The sequence below is a fragment of the Spea bombifrons genome, chromosome 7 (genome assembly GCF_027358695.1).
Source record: "Spea bombifrons isolate aSpeBom1 chromosome 7, aSpeBom1.2.pri, whole genome shotgun sequence".
Lineage (NCBI taxonomy): Eukaryota > Metazoa > Chordata > Amphibia > Anura > Pelobatidae > Spea > Spea bombifrons.
The window spans coordinates 16,731,877-16,748,961 of record NC_071093.1 but is presented as its reverse complement, the minus strand read 5'-3'; the positions used below and the strand labels follow the sequence as shown (position 1 = coordinate 16,748,961).

The following is a 17,085-nucleotide window of genomic DNA, read 5'->3' as shown; positions in this document are numbered from 1 at the left end:
CTTTAGTGAATAGATCCCATTAAGTCAAAAGATTATGAGAGAAGGCAAAATAGTGGGCTGATATAATCTGGGAAAATGGACCTGAGCCTCTTAGGCCGGTGTTTGCTTACCTTACTACATTCTGTCAGAAGTCCTAGGCTCGGGCTTACATTAGGCCCAGAGGGATCATCAGCTGTGTGAGGTCCACTATAATACACAGCAGGCTGGAAGTCCTCTTTCCTATGCACAAGGAAAAGTGAGTGTTCTTGACCCGCAGCTATATTCCACACTCCATCATCTTTACACACCTACAGTGTAGGAGTGTGAAAAGATATTTAAGGGACCGGATACATAATGTATAAAAAAAATAAAACAGCAGCAAAATATTTTATTTTTAGACAACACAATGAATCATTAACCCCTTAACCCCTTAAGGACCGGGCTCATTTTTCGTTTTCTACCCTGTGGGACCGAGGCTGTTTTGACACTTTTGTGGTGCTTGTGTTCAGGTGTAATTTTCTCCTCACCCATTTAGTGTACCCACATAAGTTATATATTGTTTTTTTCAGGACAAGATGGGCTTTCTTCAGATACCATTATTTTGATCGTATCATCTTATTTACTATAAAAAAAAATAAAAAAAACATGGTGAAAAATTGAAAAAAAAGACATTTTATGACTTTTATTTGAAAAATCTTTTACTCACCTAAAAAAGCAAGTAAAAAAACTAGCTAAATAGATTCTACTACTTGTCCTGAGTTTAGAGATACCCAATGTTTTTATGTTTTTTATGTTTGCTGTTTTTTGTACGTTATAGGGCAATAAGTACAAGCAGCGTTTTATGATTTCCAAATCTTTTTTAACAAATCTGGTCAGTCTGCCTACATCTCCTCTTTGGAACATCTTTGAAGCCGGTTAACTTTAGTACTTTAGTTATAGATATACAGGTTCTGGTATATGTCACTATCAAACAACACCCCAGTGTGTGTTCAGGAACATCTCCTGAGTACAGCGATACCCCACATGCATGGGTTTGTCAGATTGTTTGGCTGGTAAAAGGCTACTTTTGGGGCATGCGTAATTCAGGTGGTCATTTGGTCATTGTGCCTCCATCTCCTCTTTGGAACATCTTTGAAGCCGGTTAACTCAATTTAACCCATTCAAACCATATATTTTGGAAAACTAGACACCCCAGGGTATTCCGAATGCTGTTATTTTAACCCTTTCCATGCACCAATTATAGAACTACACTTTGTCAAACTTTGTAATAGTAATTTTTTTCACACAAATTGTACTTTAGTTATAGATATACAGGTTCTGGTATATGTCACTGTCAAACAACCCCCCAATATGTGTTCAGGAACATCTCCTGAGTGCAGTGATACCCGACATGCATGGGTTTGTCTGGTTGTTTCAGATTTAAAATGCCACATTTGGGAAGTGCGCTTTTTTTCTCCATTTTGGTCAGTCTGTACCTATGCCCTATCTGTGAGCTAGGCCACTCCAATTTACCCCATCAGCCATTTTTTTATATATTAGACACCCCTTGGGTATTTGAAGTGCTTTTATTTTAACTCTTTGTTGAGATTTTTGAGAAATTTTAGCACTTGCTCAAAATAATAAACTTTATTTTTTAATTTTATTTTAATACTTTTTTTATATATTTTTTTTTACACATTTTGCTGGTACTGGATGGTTCATCTAGTGACATCACTGCATAATTATTTTTAAATGTTAGCACATTTTTTTTAATTTTTTTTTCCATTTTTTATTTTTTTTTTGAATATTTTACTAATCACATAGTGATTAGAAAGCTGGGCTCCATTGACTTGCATGGTTGAATGCAGTACCTGTATTCAACCAGCAAGTGGAGCCAGTTCTCTAGAGGGTCTGGAGACCGTCTAGCGAACTCTTTCTTCTTTATTGTTTTATTTCCCGGGCCGCCGCCATCTTGCGGATGGCGAAGATCACCGGCAGCTGCTGCTGTGACCGCTCTCCGGAGCGGTCACAGCCCACCCAGAGGTAAGTGTTTGGTGTCGCTGGATGCCTCCTGATCGAGGCATTCCAGCGACACCATTTAAGTTTAGGAGGCGATCGTTGATCGCCTCCTAAACGCTTTTAAAACGGGCGTCCGCCGCCATACAATGTATGGCGGCTGTTGACGCCCCGGGGAGGGGCCAGACATGGCCCCCGATGCCGATCTCGGCCTTGCTGAATGCCTCGACATCGAGGCATTGCAGCAAGGCCGTTTAAGCGAAGAAAGTGATCCTTGATCACTTTCTAAGCTTATTTAATTTTTTGACGGTTCAGGACCGTCAAAGGTCATTTAGTGACCTTCTTGTTATGACGGTCCTGAACCGGCAAAGGTCGCGAAGGGGTTAATATTGATGACAAATTAGGCAGGGCACAGTATTGTGCGAGGCGTGCAGTGTGTTTTAGTTGTTCAAATACTGTTCCTGAATTGGGTTTAAGACAACTGCACATTTATGTTACCAGTAAAACCCCTATTTTTTAGACAACGCAAAACAAAAAAACATTAATATTGGTGATAAAACGAGGCAGAGGACTGTGCATGTGAACACGCTGTGTAGTGTGCTTTAGTTCTTAAAATACCGTTCTTGGATTGTACATTTACTTTACCAACAAAAACTCTAGTTTTTGGACAACGCAAAACAATTCATTAACAATTAAACATCTATGACAAATTAGGCAGTGTAGGTCTGGCAACTGTTAACATTTGATCAGTAGGGAAAATGCAGAGCCTGGAACTGCTTTTATAGAGCTTTATTATCTTACTCTAGTTATATTTATCAGTTTGGTCAATAGACCAAGTTTTGAAAATATCCTTATACAAAAGAAATTGGCTTATGTTAGAAAACAGTAATTCAAAATCTGTTTTCTACAAAAACAGTTACCCGTTTAATTATTTTACATCCCTACAAACTAGAGCACTTGTTAGCCCCAGAAAAGTAAATTCATTAATTAGCATAAATGGGTGGGTCTTGACTTAATCAAGAAAGATATAAGTTAATCAGGAAAAAATAATCACGCAGATCCTAAGAACATATGTTTACAATTTGTTTACATAAGGTTTACAAAAATGTCTTATTTAGGTCTGTCTGTTCAATCCGGCACGTAATAGAAAAGTGTAATGTAGACAAACTGTATGGTTTGTTTCTTATTACCGTATTTGCTTGATTATAAGACGAGGTTTTTTCCAGAGCAAATGCTCTGAAAAATACCCCTCGTCTTATAATCGAGGTCTTCTTCTAATCTGACCTCATTCTGCTGGGGCCGTGCTGCTTACCGGGCTTTGGTCGCGAGCAGCGTGTTTGCTATTAGCAGCAGGAGAACAGGAAGGTAGCACATAACTCCTCACATAATATACTTCCTCCCTCCTTCCTCTGGGGGCGGGGCCAGAGAAGTTGCTCGCACAGCCGGGCCCCTGCAGAAGTCTGCGAGTGGGAGATCTGCAGTTCAGGTAAGGGGGTGGGGGGTTTGAGCGTGTGTGTGTGTATGTGTGATTAATGGAATTAATTCGTATTTAAATGTTTGTGAATGAGTGTGTGTGTGATAGCATGGATGTGTAAGGGGGGTGGGGGTGGTAGCATGGCATAGGGAGGCTGTAATCACACTTCTAACATCCCCAGGTTCCAGCATGTACTGGCTGCCTTGGTTTGATAGGAGTGTGATTGCTGTTAGCAGTATATATATATATATATATATATATATCTCCAGAAATGCATTTTAACCCCCTATATGCCACTCAGCCCCATGATATGCCTTTTAACCCCTTATATGCCAGAGTGGCATATAGGGGTATAAGGCATATCATGGGGCAGAGGGGCATATAGGGGGTTAAAAGGCATACCATGGGGCACAGTGGCATATAGGAGGGTATAAGACATTTCTGGAGGCAGAGTGGCATATAGAGGGTTAAAAGGCACATCATGGGGCAGAGTGGCAAATAGGGGGGTATAAGGCATTTCTGGGGGCAGAGTGGCAAGCCTGGGGGCAGATGTGCATAACTGGGGGGGGCAGGTTGGCAAATAAAAGGAAATAGAAATATATATTTTTCTCAATCATAGCTTTTATTAAATATGAAAATTAGTTTACATGAATTAATATTTACTAGTAAAACCTTTTTCCTATAGGGTAGTCTTATATTCAGGCTTTTTGTTTTTTTCCTAAATTAATATTTTGATTTTGGGGGGTCGTCTTATAATCAGGGTCGTCTTATAATCGAGCAAATACGGTATTCCTAAACCTTACTGGGTAACGAAAGCGCGGGCACAGAGCATTAAATACGGGTTGTTAGATGGCATACCTTGGTGAGGCGAGGCATGGTTGTTGGAGACTGCATGGGACCCAGCTGGCCTGAAACATTGCTACCCCAAGAATAAACCTACAAATGAAAAACACATAATTTGAAAGCCTTTGTGTTAAATGACTTAGGACTAGATTTTTCACACAAAGTATAAGTGCCAATATTATCTTAGTAGCTGAATGTGCAAATACAGGTTATTGTGTCAAGTAGTTTACACATTAAAAATAACTGTTTTTGGAGGTTGAAAAATAAGAGAAAATGTGATGGATATTATCTACCAGTTTTCATTTGGTGACTAGCAACATACTGATGTTGGAGTGGAGAATGGGTGCCCAGTTAATAGTTATAGCAGGGCTTGACAAATTTGTTGTGAATCTAGGCGCCAGCTAAAAAAATTAGGAGCCAGGATTTTTTTTAAACTAACAGTTGGTTAGGAGTGATCTGATCATCATCAGCCCACTTACTAAACTCATAGCATTTGACCTGGAAGCACCCTGGACTTCCAGGTCAGTGCTGTTTTTTTTTTTGTTTTAGTTTTTTTTAACCCTTTCAATGCTGATGTTCCATTGGAGCACAGCATTGACTGATATTTAGTCCCCACAAGCTTTTGGGGACAAATGTTAACCCCTGCAATGCCACGAATGTGTCATACACTGTTGTGGCATTGAAGGGTGCACTGTCGCTCTCATGGAGTGATCAGGCAGCAGGGGAGGGTTGGGGCTGGTCTCTACACTCATGTGGAGACCGAAGAACCCTCTCCCCTGTCCCTGAAGCTGCCTCTGGCAGCTGGGACGCAATTGCTGGTCTATAGACCAGCCATTGCAGGGGGAGTCTCTTTGATGACTGCTGTAGGCTTTCATGCCTACAGGAGTCATCAAAGGGCTTTTGGGGGCTCATTTTTGCGGAAGCAGACCACCAGCAGCAGAGCCCCTTACAAAACGTGAATTAACCCCTAAATGTCGCGATCATTGAAGGGGTTAACGCTGCACTGTCGCTCTCATGGAGCGATCAGGCAGCAGGGGGATGTTGTGCCAGGTGTGGGGACCCAATCAACACATCACCCCCTTCCCTGAAGCTGCCTGTGGCAGCTGAAAACACGATTGCTGGTTTTCCTGCAACTGTGTTTTCAGCCTACAGGATCATACTCCTGGGCAGACAGCAGCAGCAGCGCCCCCGTGTGGTGACGCGGGGGCAATTTTTTGTAGATGTAAGAGGCTGACAAACACCTAGGCGCCAGGACAAAATTCTCTGTCGCCATGGCGACCTGGCGCCTGGGATTTGTCGAGCCCTGAGTTATAGTGATAGTAATGCAGTAATCCAGATGCGTTATCACAAGGGAATGGATTAGTATTTTGGTAGTTTCTCAGGTAAGGAAAGGACAGATTCAGAAGATTTTTTAGGTGAAGGTGGCAGGATTTGGTGAGTGACCAAATGTCAAGGATGAAAGAGAGAGCAAAGTGAAAAGTGACACCAAGGCAGTGTTTACTTGGTCCGGTGAGGGGGACTGTGGAGTTGTCAACAATAATAGAGATATCAGGAATAGTGGGAAGCAGAATAACCATAAACTCAGTCTTGAGCTCATTTTATAATCTTTGCATTTAAACCATTTTGTAAAGATGGTTTCAAATAACTACTAAACAAGGCCTTTAATAACAGCACAAAATATCCAGGGCCCGTTTTCACAGTAAACAAAACTCCCTAGGATCCTGGTTTCTTTTTTATAATCTGCGGTACCATTGGGGTTGTATTATGTACACAAATGTTTATTACTTTCACTCATGGTTATTGACATGAACACACATTTTTTGTTTGAAAACACAACATACACTCAAATACACTCACTCACACTTCATGATTATTCATTTAACTGCAACACAGTAGTCTATGTAGATCAGGGGCGTCCAACCTGCGTCCCTCCAGCTGCTGCAGGACTACATCTCCCAACCTCCTCAGCCAGCCCCTTAACTGAAAGAGCATTATGGGAGATGTAGTCCTGCAGCAGCTGGAGGGCCGCAGGTTGGACGCTTCTGATGTAGATAATCATGTTCATTGGAAATGCAGACCTGCAATTCTAGAATAAAGCAATTTAAGTGTAACTTCGTTATCTTGCAAAGCTTATATTATCAAACCATAAAAACAACTATAATATAGTCTTGCTTCAAAGAACAATTACACACCTACTGTTTTTATTGCAAGTTTTTATTACGACCCCTTAAAATCCTTTAGCTAATGGATTCTGTGTACACAGCTAACTACCATTCATGGCAGTCCTATTTTCTATTGATGTCTCTGGAAACTTTGAAAGATCGTCCAGTAATAAGGCATCTTTGGATTTGTAAGGAGAAAACGCATCCAAAACAACACCACCATTCAGTAATTAGTAAACCCCTTAAAAGAGAATATTTTATTTTAAAATGCAGTAAGTTCATTTGCAAAAGCAGGAGATCCATACAATATCATCTTATTTTCATAAAAAATAAAAAAATAAAAAACTTTACCTGGGATTTGGCAGTAAGAGCTAGTGAATGGTGGCTACCAGCTGCCAACTTAACCACTTCTTTACCATCCATACTGCGCACACATAGAGGCTGCAACCTAGGGGGACATTTTTATACAGTATTTTGTAGTGTTGTAATTTATTTATGGTATTACAAAATTTTGAAATAGATATGCAATGTGAGAACCCATACATCCCCTTGTATTATTTACTACTGAAACGCTTCACCTCCCACAAACTTTATAGCTGCTGCTATGGTAAGTCATTAACTGAAATAAAAAAAATAGTATTTATCTATATATAAAACCACTGCAGGGAACTAAACAAAATTTACATTCTATTATTTCTTTCATATAAATATGTCTAGAAATCAATGATTCTACTTAAAGACCTTCATAGTTCATTCACAATCCATACTCTAGACTGTGATATTGCCAACAGTTCATCTGGTTGCAAGCACACTTACCTAGGTAGGACATCTCCATGACCCAGTTGTCCTTCTTTGCCTCTTCCCCAGCTCCATACCTCCGTTTTTAACGATGGCAAAAGCAAATCAGCCTCGCCACTGCTGGTTGGTGTTAGAGCGACAGTTCTCATCTTTGCTCTTCCTACCTTTCTCAGGAGCCTGGGAGATACTGCAAACCAAAGCACATTTGTGAACAATACAATACTGTCTCCAATGAATACGCCAACAAGTATTTAACTTGCATCTTTAGAAAGTTTTTGAGCTTTAAAAATCACAACAGGCATTATTAAACATGAATCTGAAATTACCAGACAAGCCCAAAGACTTGCTGTTCCCACACAAATCTTGTAGTGCTGCCACCGCTTCAAGGGATTCTGGGTAGGTATGTGCAAATTAGGTTAACAACGATCACCTGTTTGCCTCTATATACACTTTATACATGGACCACCTACAGCAAATGTATACTGTACTAGACAGCCTTTACGCAAAGCCCGGGACAAAGGTGAAGAAGCCAGATTACCACTCATGGACAGCTACTTCATCCTTAATGGGACTCTGTGTGGTAGGAGCACTTCAAGCTTTGTGTGGGAACAGCAAGTCGCCAGGATTGCTGGTGATTGCAGATTAGTGTTTAATAATGCCTCTGCTACCCCTTAATTTTAAGTGAAGGGTTTTTCCATCATCTTTAGCCCAGCACAATTTATGTTGTGTGCACTTCAAACTGGAGGTGGACTGCACAACTCCCAGGTACAGGTGATTTCAGAATAGTTACACATAGTTCTTATTCAATTATGTGTATGCTACTAATATATATTTTGTGACACAAAATTGCACCACTCTGCTCAGATGTACTCTTATTATGCGTGTTAAAAACTAGGACATGTTAATTTCCTCTGAGGCTGTGTAAAGGGTACCAAAACACATGCTAATTGAACACTATGTTATGTATTGTCACATTTTATTTACCCTGGGAGAGCAGGCCTGGAAGGGAAAGTCTTCTGTTGCCTGCTTCTGCTTCTTCCTCTCTTATATCCACAAGGCTGGAGCTCTTCTTGCCCTGCATAGATTCTAACTTTACTTGTTCTTCTCTACTATCTCGTAGCCCATCGTGAACAGAGGAGCCCATAGCAGGCTGAGTTCCTGATTCACCAAGAGATCCAGAATAAAAATGCATGACCTTCTTCAGTGAAAGAGCTCCAGCCTCACAAGTAGCAGCTACTTTGACACTAACAGCAGAAGCACAGGACACAACCAAGCTGTTCAGAGAAGATGCTGTAGTAGTGGTGGCAGGATTCAAGTGACAATTTCTTAACTCTTCTGGTTTCTTTACTGGTTCCTGGATGCAAAAGAAACAAAGGTCAAAAAGAGAAAAAAATGCACCTAAACACTAAAAGGTGGGTGCATCTCAAGGCACAACGAGATAACTTTACCTATAACTTTATCTATATAATTGTATTGCCCATATAATCACTATTAATTAAATGATCCTCAGCCTGCACGTCCAGGTTTTCAGGATGTAAACTTTGTGTCGCGGTTGTGAAAATCTCTCAGTTATGGCACCAATTAATTTCCTCAACTTAAGGAAAAAGAGCCGAAGTACTGTGCATTCGTTCAGCTGAGTGTGGTGTGTGTTTAGAGAGCAGCGACATATTTACTTTACGCCTCTGTGGCCGCCTTCTTCCTTAAGCACCAGGATATGTCACAGTTTTCATTAGTGTAAATATGCCCGCTGGGAAGATCAGAGATTTCGTTTGTAACGGGCCCATTTAGCAGCAGTGTAGTGGACCCTCATCACCCAAGAGGGTGATCTGCCTCCCTCGTTTCGCAGCAAAGGTACTGCTGTGCCTGAACCTGCTTCTCTAGGCCTGGTGTGCCTAGACCAGAATATGTGGTTAGTAAATTGTGTGCAGTTGTAAGCGTTTGCAACAGTCTGCCTGAGAATGGTCAGTATGAGTTTACTTCTGTGTGAGTGTCAGTGAAACAGAATATGCGTCAGTAGGCTCAGTATGTTCAGTGTGGTTAACAGTCAGTGAGTGATTTTAAATCAGTTTGGATAAGGAATTTCAGAAAAGCAGCAGAAAGGTAATTCCACTATTCATTAAACCATGGCTTGAAATTACTTTGTTCTTGCAGTTTGGCAGCTAAAAGTCAGTCCATTCTGTAAGTAAAGCATAGGTGTTTGTACAAAAAAAGAGCTATACAACATAAACACAAGTGTTGATTATAAATGAGCAGCAGCAAAAATGACGTTTCCCAATGTATTCCGCTCATAGGTTGAGCCAGCACTGTCTACACCAACAGTCCTCCAACTCAAACAGGCAGCTGTATTAAAACTTCTCTACCACTGCCATTCTACACATCACCAAAAACGTATGAATGAATGTATCTCAAAAACTGTATTCAACAAAAAGTGTCAAAAAGTCAAATGCAAGAAGTCCATGTTGCAATATGTTTTGAATATACTACAAGCACACAAGTTTCATGAACTTGATCTCTGACTACTACTGGAACTTCAAAGGGATTACTTCCTAAATACTGTGTGTTTGTCTCACTCTCTCCTTGGATTTTTTCTTTGTTTACAAAAACTTCACTCTTCTAACTTGTTTCCGGACAAGGACACGTTGAAGATCCTTGAGTTTCAAGTTACAAATGCAGGACAAGGTGAGCTACAAGTCATCAAAGTCTTTTGTCAAACCCACTAAATAGCTTAGACTGCTTCTTGAAAAAGGGGCAGCAAAAATCTAGGAGTTGTAAGCAGAGACCCCAACTGCTCAAGTATTTGCTGACTGGAGAGAAAATCACTGGTCACTCACATTAAGATTAAAGTAAGGAAAAATTAAAGGTTTATTATTTTTGCTACTACTACTATAGAAATGCGGTAGAGCTAGCATATTCGATGCTAACTTTGCGATGAGAAATCATATTGTAACTCCTGCACACTTGCAGATAAATGTGCTATTATAACTGAATTTGAGTGTTAAAACTCAGCTGCAATGGATAAATGCAATGACAGTCTGTAAATGTGTGCTCCCTGTGCATGCGCTAAACAATGTAAACTAGATCTTTGTATGTCACTTATTACAAACTAAACAGCTTATTGTGCCCTTTCCTATGATTAGCAAACTCATTTTATGAAATGTCCTGCTACATGGTTCAAAATTAAAATTATTTCTTAAACCTTTGAAGATAAGGCAAATCTGTCTATCATGAGAGACGAGGCCCTGACATGTATGGCAATATACTAGTATCACGTTGTTACATTGTTTATTTTATTAGGAACTTATGTATTTAGTCCCAAAGCATTCAACAGTAGTGCTTCACATAACAGATTGCAATTAGAACTCATCTGATGAGATCCCTTGTCCAACAAGACATTCAGTGATGACAGTCTAACGGCTTGTTCACTAAATTGAACTAGTTGGTTAAGATAAAACTTACCAGCGTTATCTGCTATGAATGGTCTACTTTTTCCTGCAAGTTGGGTTGGGGCAAGCTTGCCTGTACTATTGGTGACATTGAGGAAGTCTCACTAGTTTTGCCCTATACAGTGCCAACATAATTATTACATAAGTACCTGTAATGCCCAGAGAATTGTGATGCAAAAGGGGTTAATAGTGGGATGAAGGCATGTTGGTGAAAGGGTTAATTTTTGAGGAAGAGATTGATTTGCTGTTTTCAGTAATTATTTTTATAAATAGGATATTTTTAAAACAAAAACGTCATGTACAATTCTCTAGTGCAGCTGAACAAATCATTAAACCTTGGATGTTGACAGGATAGGGAGAACAGCATGAGGATCCAGTGAAAATGTCTCCTTATTAACGTAACTGATATACACATTCCTGTTAACTGGGATATACCGGTATATTTCTCTCTTTACAATACTGATAGCTGTGAGAAGCAAGTTACTGAAAAAATGTTGAAAAGTATTCATAAACTCGGCTCCCAGAGAAGTTGTATAAAGATAAACATTCTGTGTTTCAGTAAAAGAAAACATTGGTGAAATATTTGCACATACAAATATTATAAAGCACTGAACTCAATAATTCATTTTTTAAACTACTTTTTGTATCATTTGTTTGCACCACACTTATCTTGGTACCCTGTGCTTGCAGATGTTTTACATACAGGATACTGAATTGGGAAATTATTTCAAACACTATCATTAAAGTGTTACAGATTAAATCCTGCTTTATATTTTATGCAAATATAATTAAGACAGAATTGGATGTTGTTTTTAACAGAAAGAAAGCAGGAAAATTTAAACATAATTGCCTTGTTACCTTGTTAGTGAGAAATATCTGATAAATGACAGCTCACCTGTGTAATATTTGGTACAAAGGAGCCATTGCTTAGTGTAGACTTAGTTTCATGTTCATCCATGCCAGAATTGAGAGGAGTTCTAGGAACATCATTATTCAAACAAACCCCACTTTCGCAAATGCTGACAGCATCAGTGCCCAGTTCTGTTTCAGAAGACGAATGCAATTCGGAAAAAACTCTTTCATGCTCCTCTTGGGTTTCTGAAGAGCATGGATTGTGTCCTTTTGTTGGATTTTTCTCCCCAGAATTCAAGATAGGTTGAATAGCCTGGGGTTCAGGCTGTGATTCTGCCAACATGACACCAAGTGGACAGCAGTGAGCATCAGAAATTATAACATGGTCTTCCTTCTCAGTCATGGTAATTAGTAGTTCCCTGCAGTGGTTGCACCTTTCTGGTACTGGCTTTGGTTCTTGAGCAACAGGGCATTGAACAAGAGCCAAACTGTGAAATGCCCCACAAACTACCTGGAGCACAACTCTGCCTGCAAGATGCTCCACTCTCTGTGGCTTTGTCACTGGGAAGGCAGAGGTTATAAGTCCAAGCTGGCAACCAGTGCCCCATGCCCAGATCTCCCTTGTGTTGGACAGTGCAAGTGTGTGTTCTTCTCCACAAGACAGCTGCATAATCCTTACCCACCTAGGAGGTGTTGTGTCCTGATCGGTTATGGTGATGGCTGTTGGCTCTGGTATGGAGGGGCAATTTGTCACAGCACACTGTCCTGCTGTATTTTCGCCCCACATGTATACCATTCCGCTGCCTGTTACTGCTCCGCTGTGGAAGCTTCCTGCAGCCACATTGATAACATGTTGTCCCTGCAGAGCCTTTTCCAGTTCTGGAACTTTGCATGTGGTCTGTTGTAAGTTCTCTTTCCATGGCTGTTTTCCAAAACTAAACACCTCTCCACCTTAAAGTAAATACATTCAAAGATTAGGGAAAAAACTAAGGTATTTGCATGTGTAAGTCATTCTAACAAGCTAAAGAGCTGAATCTTTTGTTTCAATTTTACAATTATATTCCCCTGTAAATTATTCCAATTGGGCATTGGAAGCATCACCCATATGTGTTTTATCATAAATGGATATTAATTTTTTGAATTTAAGTGAAAAAGAGCTAGTCCAATTTTAAGTAACTATTGGCACAATCACAACAAGGGCAAAGAGATTTATTTTACTACTGATACCTGTGGCCAGGCTACAGTTCCAACTTAATGTTTTACTATCCTATGAGACCTGTTAATGGGTAGCTCTGCATTGAAACTTGTTTGCTTTGCTATATCTCACAGACAAACACATTATCTCCTTACCACTGGTCAGGAGTACCCCATGACCTATCCCAAGACTGGCATGGAGAACAGTTCTTCCTCCTAAGCCTGAAAGTTTCTCTGGATTCACAGGGACTGAACCGGCTTGCCATACATGTACGATGCCTCTTTCTGTGGCTCTTTCTGTATCTGCTGAGCTGCAAAAAAATGAAGCAAAAATAGACCATGGGATCCTGAATAGTTTTACAGTCACTCACTAACTCTGAACACATTACAGATGATGTGACGTATATCGAAAAAAAAGGAACTCCAGTTACAGCAACTGTTTCCAGTTAAATTGAAAGGATCATTTTTTGTAATAGGTTGATAACATCATATAAAATGCCCTCAACCTGTTAATAAGCCAAAAAAAATGTATGAGGTTTTATAGCAGGAATACTAATTCGACTGAATGCACACTCAGTACAGACAGAAGTTGAAAAGACACCCTGCACATCTGACACTTTAAATTAAAATATTGTTCAATCAGATTTCAGATATAATACCTTTCTTTCTGTGTGTCCATCGGTCAGTGTTATAATCCCATCAGAGACTGCTTTCCTCCAGAGGATACTAACAAAAACAAAACAGGATTTATGATTCCATGCAGCCTACAAATCACTAACACGGACAGGTTTAAACATTCAAATAATAATCTTTGAATCTGAGGTTTGAATCATTGGGAAGGGTCCTACCGTGCATTGGAGCAAGCAGAAGCACTCACTCACAAGTGCCATCAACCCACAGAACACAACAATAAGGCATGTGGGTATTGAGACAATGGTGAGTATTCACTGAACTTGCTGGATGGCTTCATGGACCACTTCATTTTTTAAATATGTTTTTTCCCAACACACCAAAAGCGATATTTAATCCCTGCCAAGTGATATAAGGTCCCACAAATTCCTTATCTGTACAAAACCTCAATAAAAAAACTGTCTTTGTATTATTTAAAGGCACACTCATATGCACTGTAATGCATAAGATAGCTGCATGGTCCCTTTACATTTGTTTGTTTTTTTTTGGGGGGGGGGTTTGTGCATAATATCTCCATATGTATTTGACACCCCTTCCCAACAGCTAAATGCTGTGCAGGAGGTGTGTTCATATATCAAGGCAAAAAATAAAAATAAAAACATTAAACAGTTGTCAGCACTACAAGGGTATTTTTGTTTTGTTTAAAGCAAATAAATGCACAAACTAGATATATTTATATATAAAGACTTTTTACCTAGCATCATAATCCAATTTTATACTTGTTTTGCAGATTTGATGTACCTTGGAAATATTTACCCCTAAATCAGCATGAATAGACAAATGTACAGTGTTCATAACCAATGTAGATGTAAGCGGGTGGAACACTGGCAGCTCATCTGATGACTGTTGAACACATTTGTCTGCTCATCTGATGTTTTGAACACAAATAGAAGTTTTTACACAATGCTGCAATCTGAGCCCCTGGCAGAGTACAGAGGCTTCTGGTCATCTATGCTGTATCAATGGTAAGTAGGACGGAACTGGCTCACACCATGGCACAGCACACTGTGTTCAGGCCAATTTTCAGAGAACAGCAGACTTCAAAACTGAGGGCAGAAAATCAGGAGTAACTTTAGAAGTAGGGTAGTAAACACATGGATCAAATCAGTCAAAATAAGGGGCCAGTTTAATGGTTGTATTAAATACTAATAGGGGAGGGAAGAACATGGTTGAGTAGAGGGAGCAGAAATGTATAATTCTCTGGCACAGTTTTCTATGGGGGTTTATTCACTAAAGTTTCAACTCCCTGAATTCACTATGCTGTATTGCCTCCTGACCTCAAGGGGATACACAGTGTAGAAAGACCATTCTGCCAGATCACTAAGTCCCCTAGAACCCCATGTGTCTGACCTCTGCCTGAGCTAGTGTAGGCTCTAACTTAAGTTCAAGCCTGAATGGGGTTATTGTCAGGGACTGTAAGGTCATACACTGCATTCTAGAGCAGTGAGTTTCCTGACTTCCATTCCGGTAGGATATTGGGGTATTGTTCTAGGTGAATGCATGCTCTAAGTGGCCTAAATCTTTTCCCCACAAAATGTCATTGGGGTGCCCAGACATAACATAGTATCCACTCTCGGTCTCCCAATCCAGATGGACCTTGCTGCCAGTGATGTGGATGTTAAAAACCCAGCCAGTCTGGTGGTTAGGGGAGAAACAGCAAGGCTGAACCAATGTAAGGATAGCTCCCAAGCCGCTCTTTCCGGTAGCAGCTGAGGTACACAGTCTGGTAATGATGGCCCCTTTTACCCAATTGCTGGGGTTGCACAAGCAATATCTTGTGGTAATCTCCCTAATCAATGTCGGTATAATCAACAGGCGGGAAACATAACATGAGAAGCCCAGGAGGTTTTGCCAGGGTGTAGCTAGTATTACTCTATGGTGCAGTTAACTTTGTCGGGAACTAATCTAACTGGGGAGGACAGGTTGGTATGCTGAGGAAACAGAGATGGCTCTAGTGTGTGGGCATTGGCTGTGTAGATGGCCCTGCTGCCGGCATACAACACATGGGTACAAAGGATTGAAGACTGTAGACCCTTTATAATAAAAAGGGATGTTAGGGAAATAAAACTGGAACTCTCCTGTCAGCTTCCCATCAAGTGAATAAACCATTAGGATTTGCTTGCTCTTCCAGTAGAAAGAGTAAATCATAGACATCATTTGAGATGGAAAATAAGAGATCCCAAATGTCTTGTTTACCCCTTTTGGACTTAGATAAGGATCTCAAAATGGAAAGTATAAGCATAATTACAACTGATACCATTTTCACTTTTCATTGATTTTAAATCAATGGTTTATGAACAGTGGTCCTGTTGTTTCAATAAACTAAATTACTTAAGCGTTCTTGTGTAGAAATATTTTAGGACTGCAACTAACGATTATTTTCATAATTCATAATTAGTTGGCCGATCATTTTTTTCGATTAATCGGATAAAAAAATAAATGTACATATTTTGTTTATTTAAAATAACTGGATGTTAAAAACAAACAGTAGAATAAAAAACTTTAAGAAAAATGCATGTCTTGTTTTAACACCCCCCCCCGTTATGCACATCTGCGCCCAGGCTTGCCATACTGCCTGCCAGATATGCCATATACCCCCTGTATGCCTTAAACCCCCGATATGCCACTGTGCTCTCTGATATGCCTTATACCCCCTGATATGCCACTCTGCCCTCCCAATATGCCTTATACCCCCTATATGCCATAGTGCCCTCTGATATGCCTTATACCCCAGATATGCCACTCTGCCCCCCAAATATGCCTTATACCCCTTATATGCCACTGTGCCCCTGATATGTTTTATAAACCCCAGATATGCCACTCTGCCCCACCCAAATATGCCTTATACTCCCTATATGCCACTGTGCCCCCCACACTCAATGCACACACACTCACACTAACCGACCCACACACACATGCGAACATACACAGACACACACATGCACATAGACTAACCTATCCAGGCACATGCATGCTAACATAACCAGACACACACTCGCTGGCCACTTTATTATGTACACCTTGCTAGTACTGGGTTGGACCCCCTTTTGCCTTCAGAACTGCCTTCATTCTTCGTGGAATACTTTCTACAAGGTGCTGGAAGCATTCCTCAGAGATTTTGGTCCATATGGACATGATAGCATCACACTGTTGCTGCAGATTTGTCGGTTGCACATCCATGATGCGAATCTCCCATCCCACCACATCCCAAAAGTGCTCTATTGGATAGAGATCTGGTAACTGTAAGGCCATTGGGGTACAGTGAACTCATTGTCATGTTCAAGTAACCAATTTGAGATGATGTGAGCTTTGTGACATCGTGCATTATCCTGCTGGAAGTAGCCATCAGAAGATGGGTACACTGTGGTCATAAAGTGCTGCCATTTATTTAAATGAGAGCCCTTTCCTGCCGCCGTTAATAATCGATAATGAATATAGTTGGCAACGATTAGTTGGTCTCGGTACAACATGCACTGTTGTTTTAAAGGTAAATTTTAACTTACTTCAGACATATGCTACTTCGGAGTCGAGTGGAGATGTGCCAGGCTACAGGCTGCCCTAAGGTAAGAGTTAACTCCCTACAGATCCACCTTTGAACCTGATCCGGTCCAAAAATCCCTCTCTCTTATCCCATCATTAACATCCCCTGGCACTC

At 40.3% G+C, this 17,085-nt stretch overlaps 1 protein-coding gene across 1 annotated transcript in view; it reads right to left on the bottom strand.

The window, feature by feature from the left end:
• The window catches only part of ALS2 (alsin Rho guanine nucleotide exchange factor ALS2), a 37,544-nt gene that overhangs the window by 16,214 nt on the left and 4,245 nt on the right, over positions 1 to 17,085 (bottom strand). Inside the window, exons 3-10 of the mRNA XM_053472240.1 lie at positions 13,400 to 13,466; positions 12,897 to 13,051; positions 11,590 to 12,497; positions 8,236 to 8,605; positions 7,270 to 7,438; positions 6,805 to 6,901; positions 4,307 to 4,384; positions 111 to 287 (exon numbers count right to left, since the gene is read on the bottom strand). Coding sequence (XP_053328215.1) covers positions 111 to 287; positions 4,307 to 4,384; positions 6,805 to 6,901; positions 7,270 to 7,438; positions 8,236 to 8,605; positions 11,590 to 12,497; positions 12,897 to 13,051; positions 13,400 to 13,419 — 1,974 coding nt within the window. The 5' untranslated portion in view covers positions 13,420 to 13,466. The remainder of the gene's footprint in view (positions 1 to 110; positions 288 to 4,306; positions 4,385 to 6,804; positions 6,902 to 7,269; positions 7,439 to 8,235; positions 8,606 to 11,589; positions 12,498 to 12,896; positions 13,052 to 13,399; positions 13,467 to 17,085) is intronic.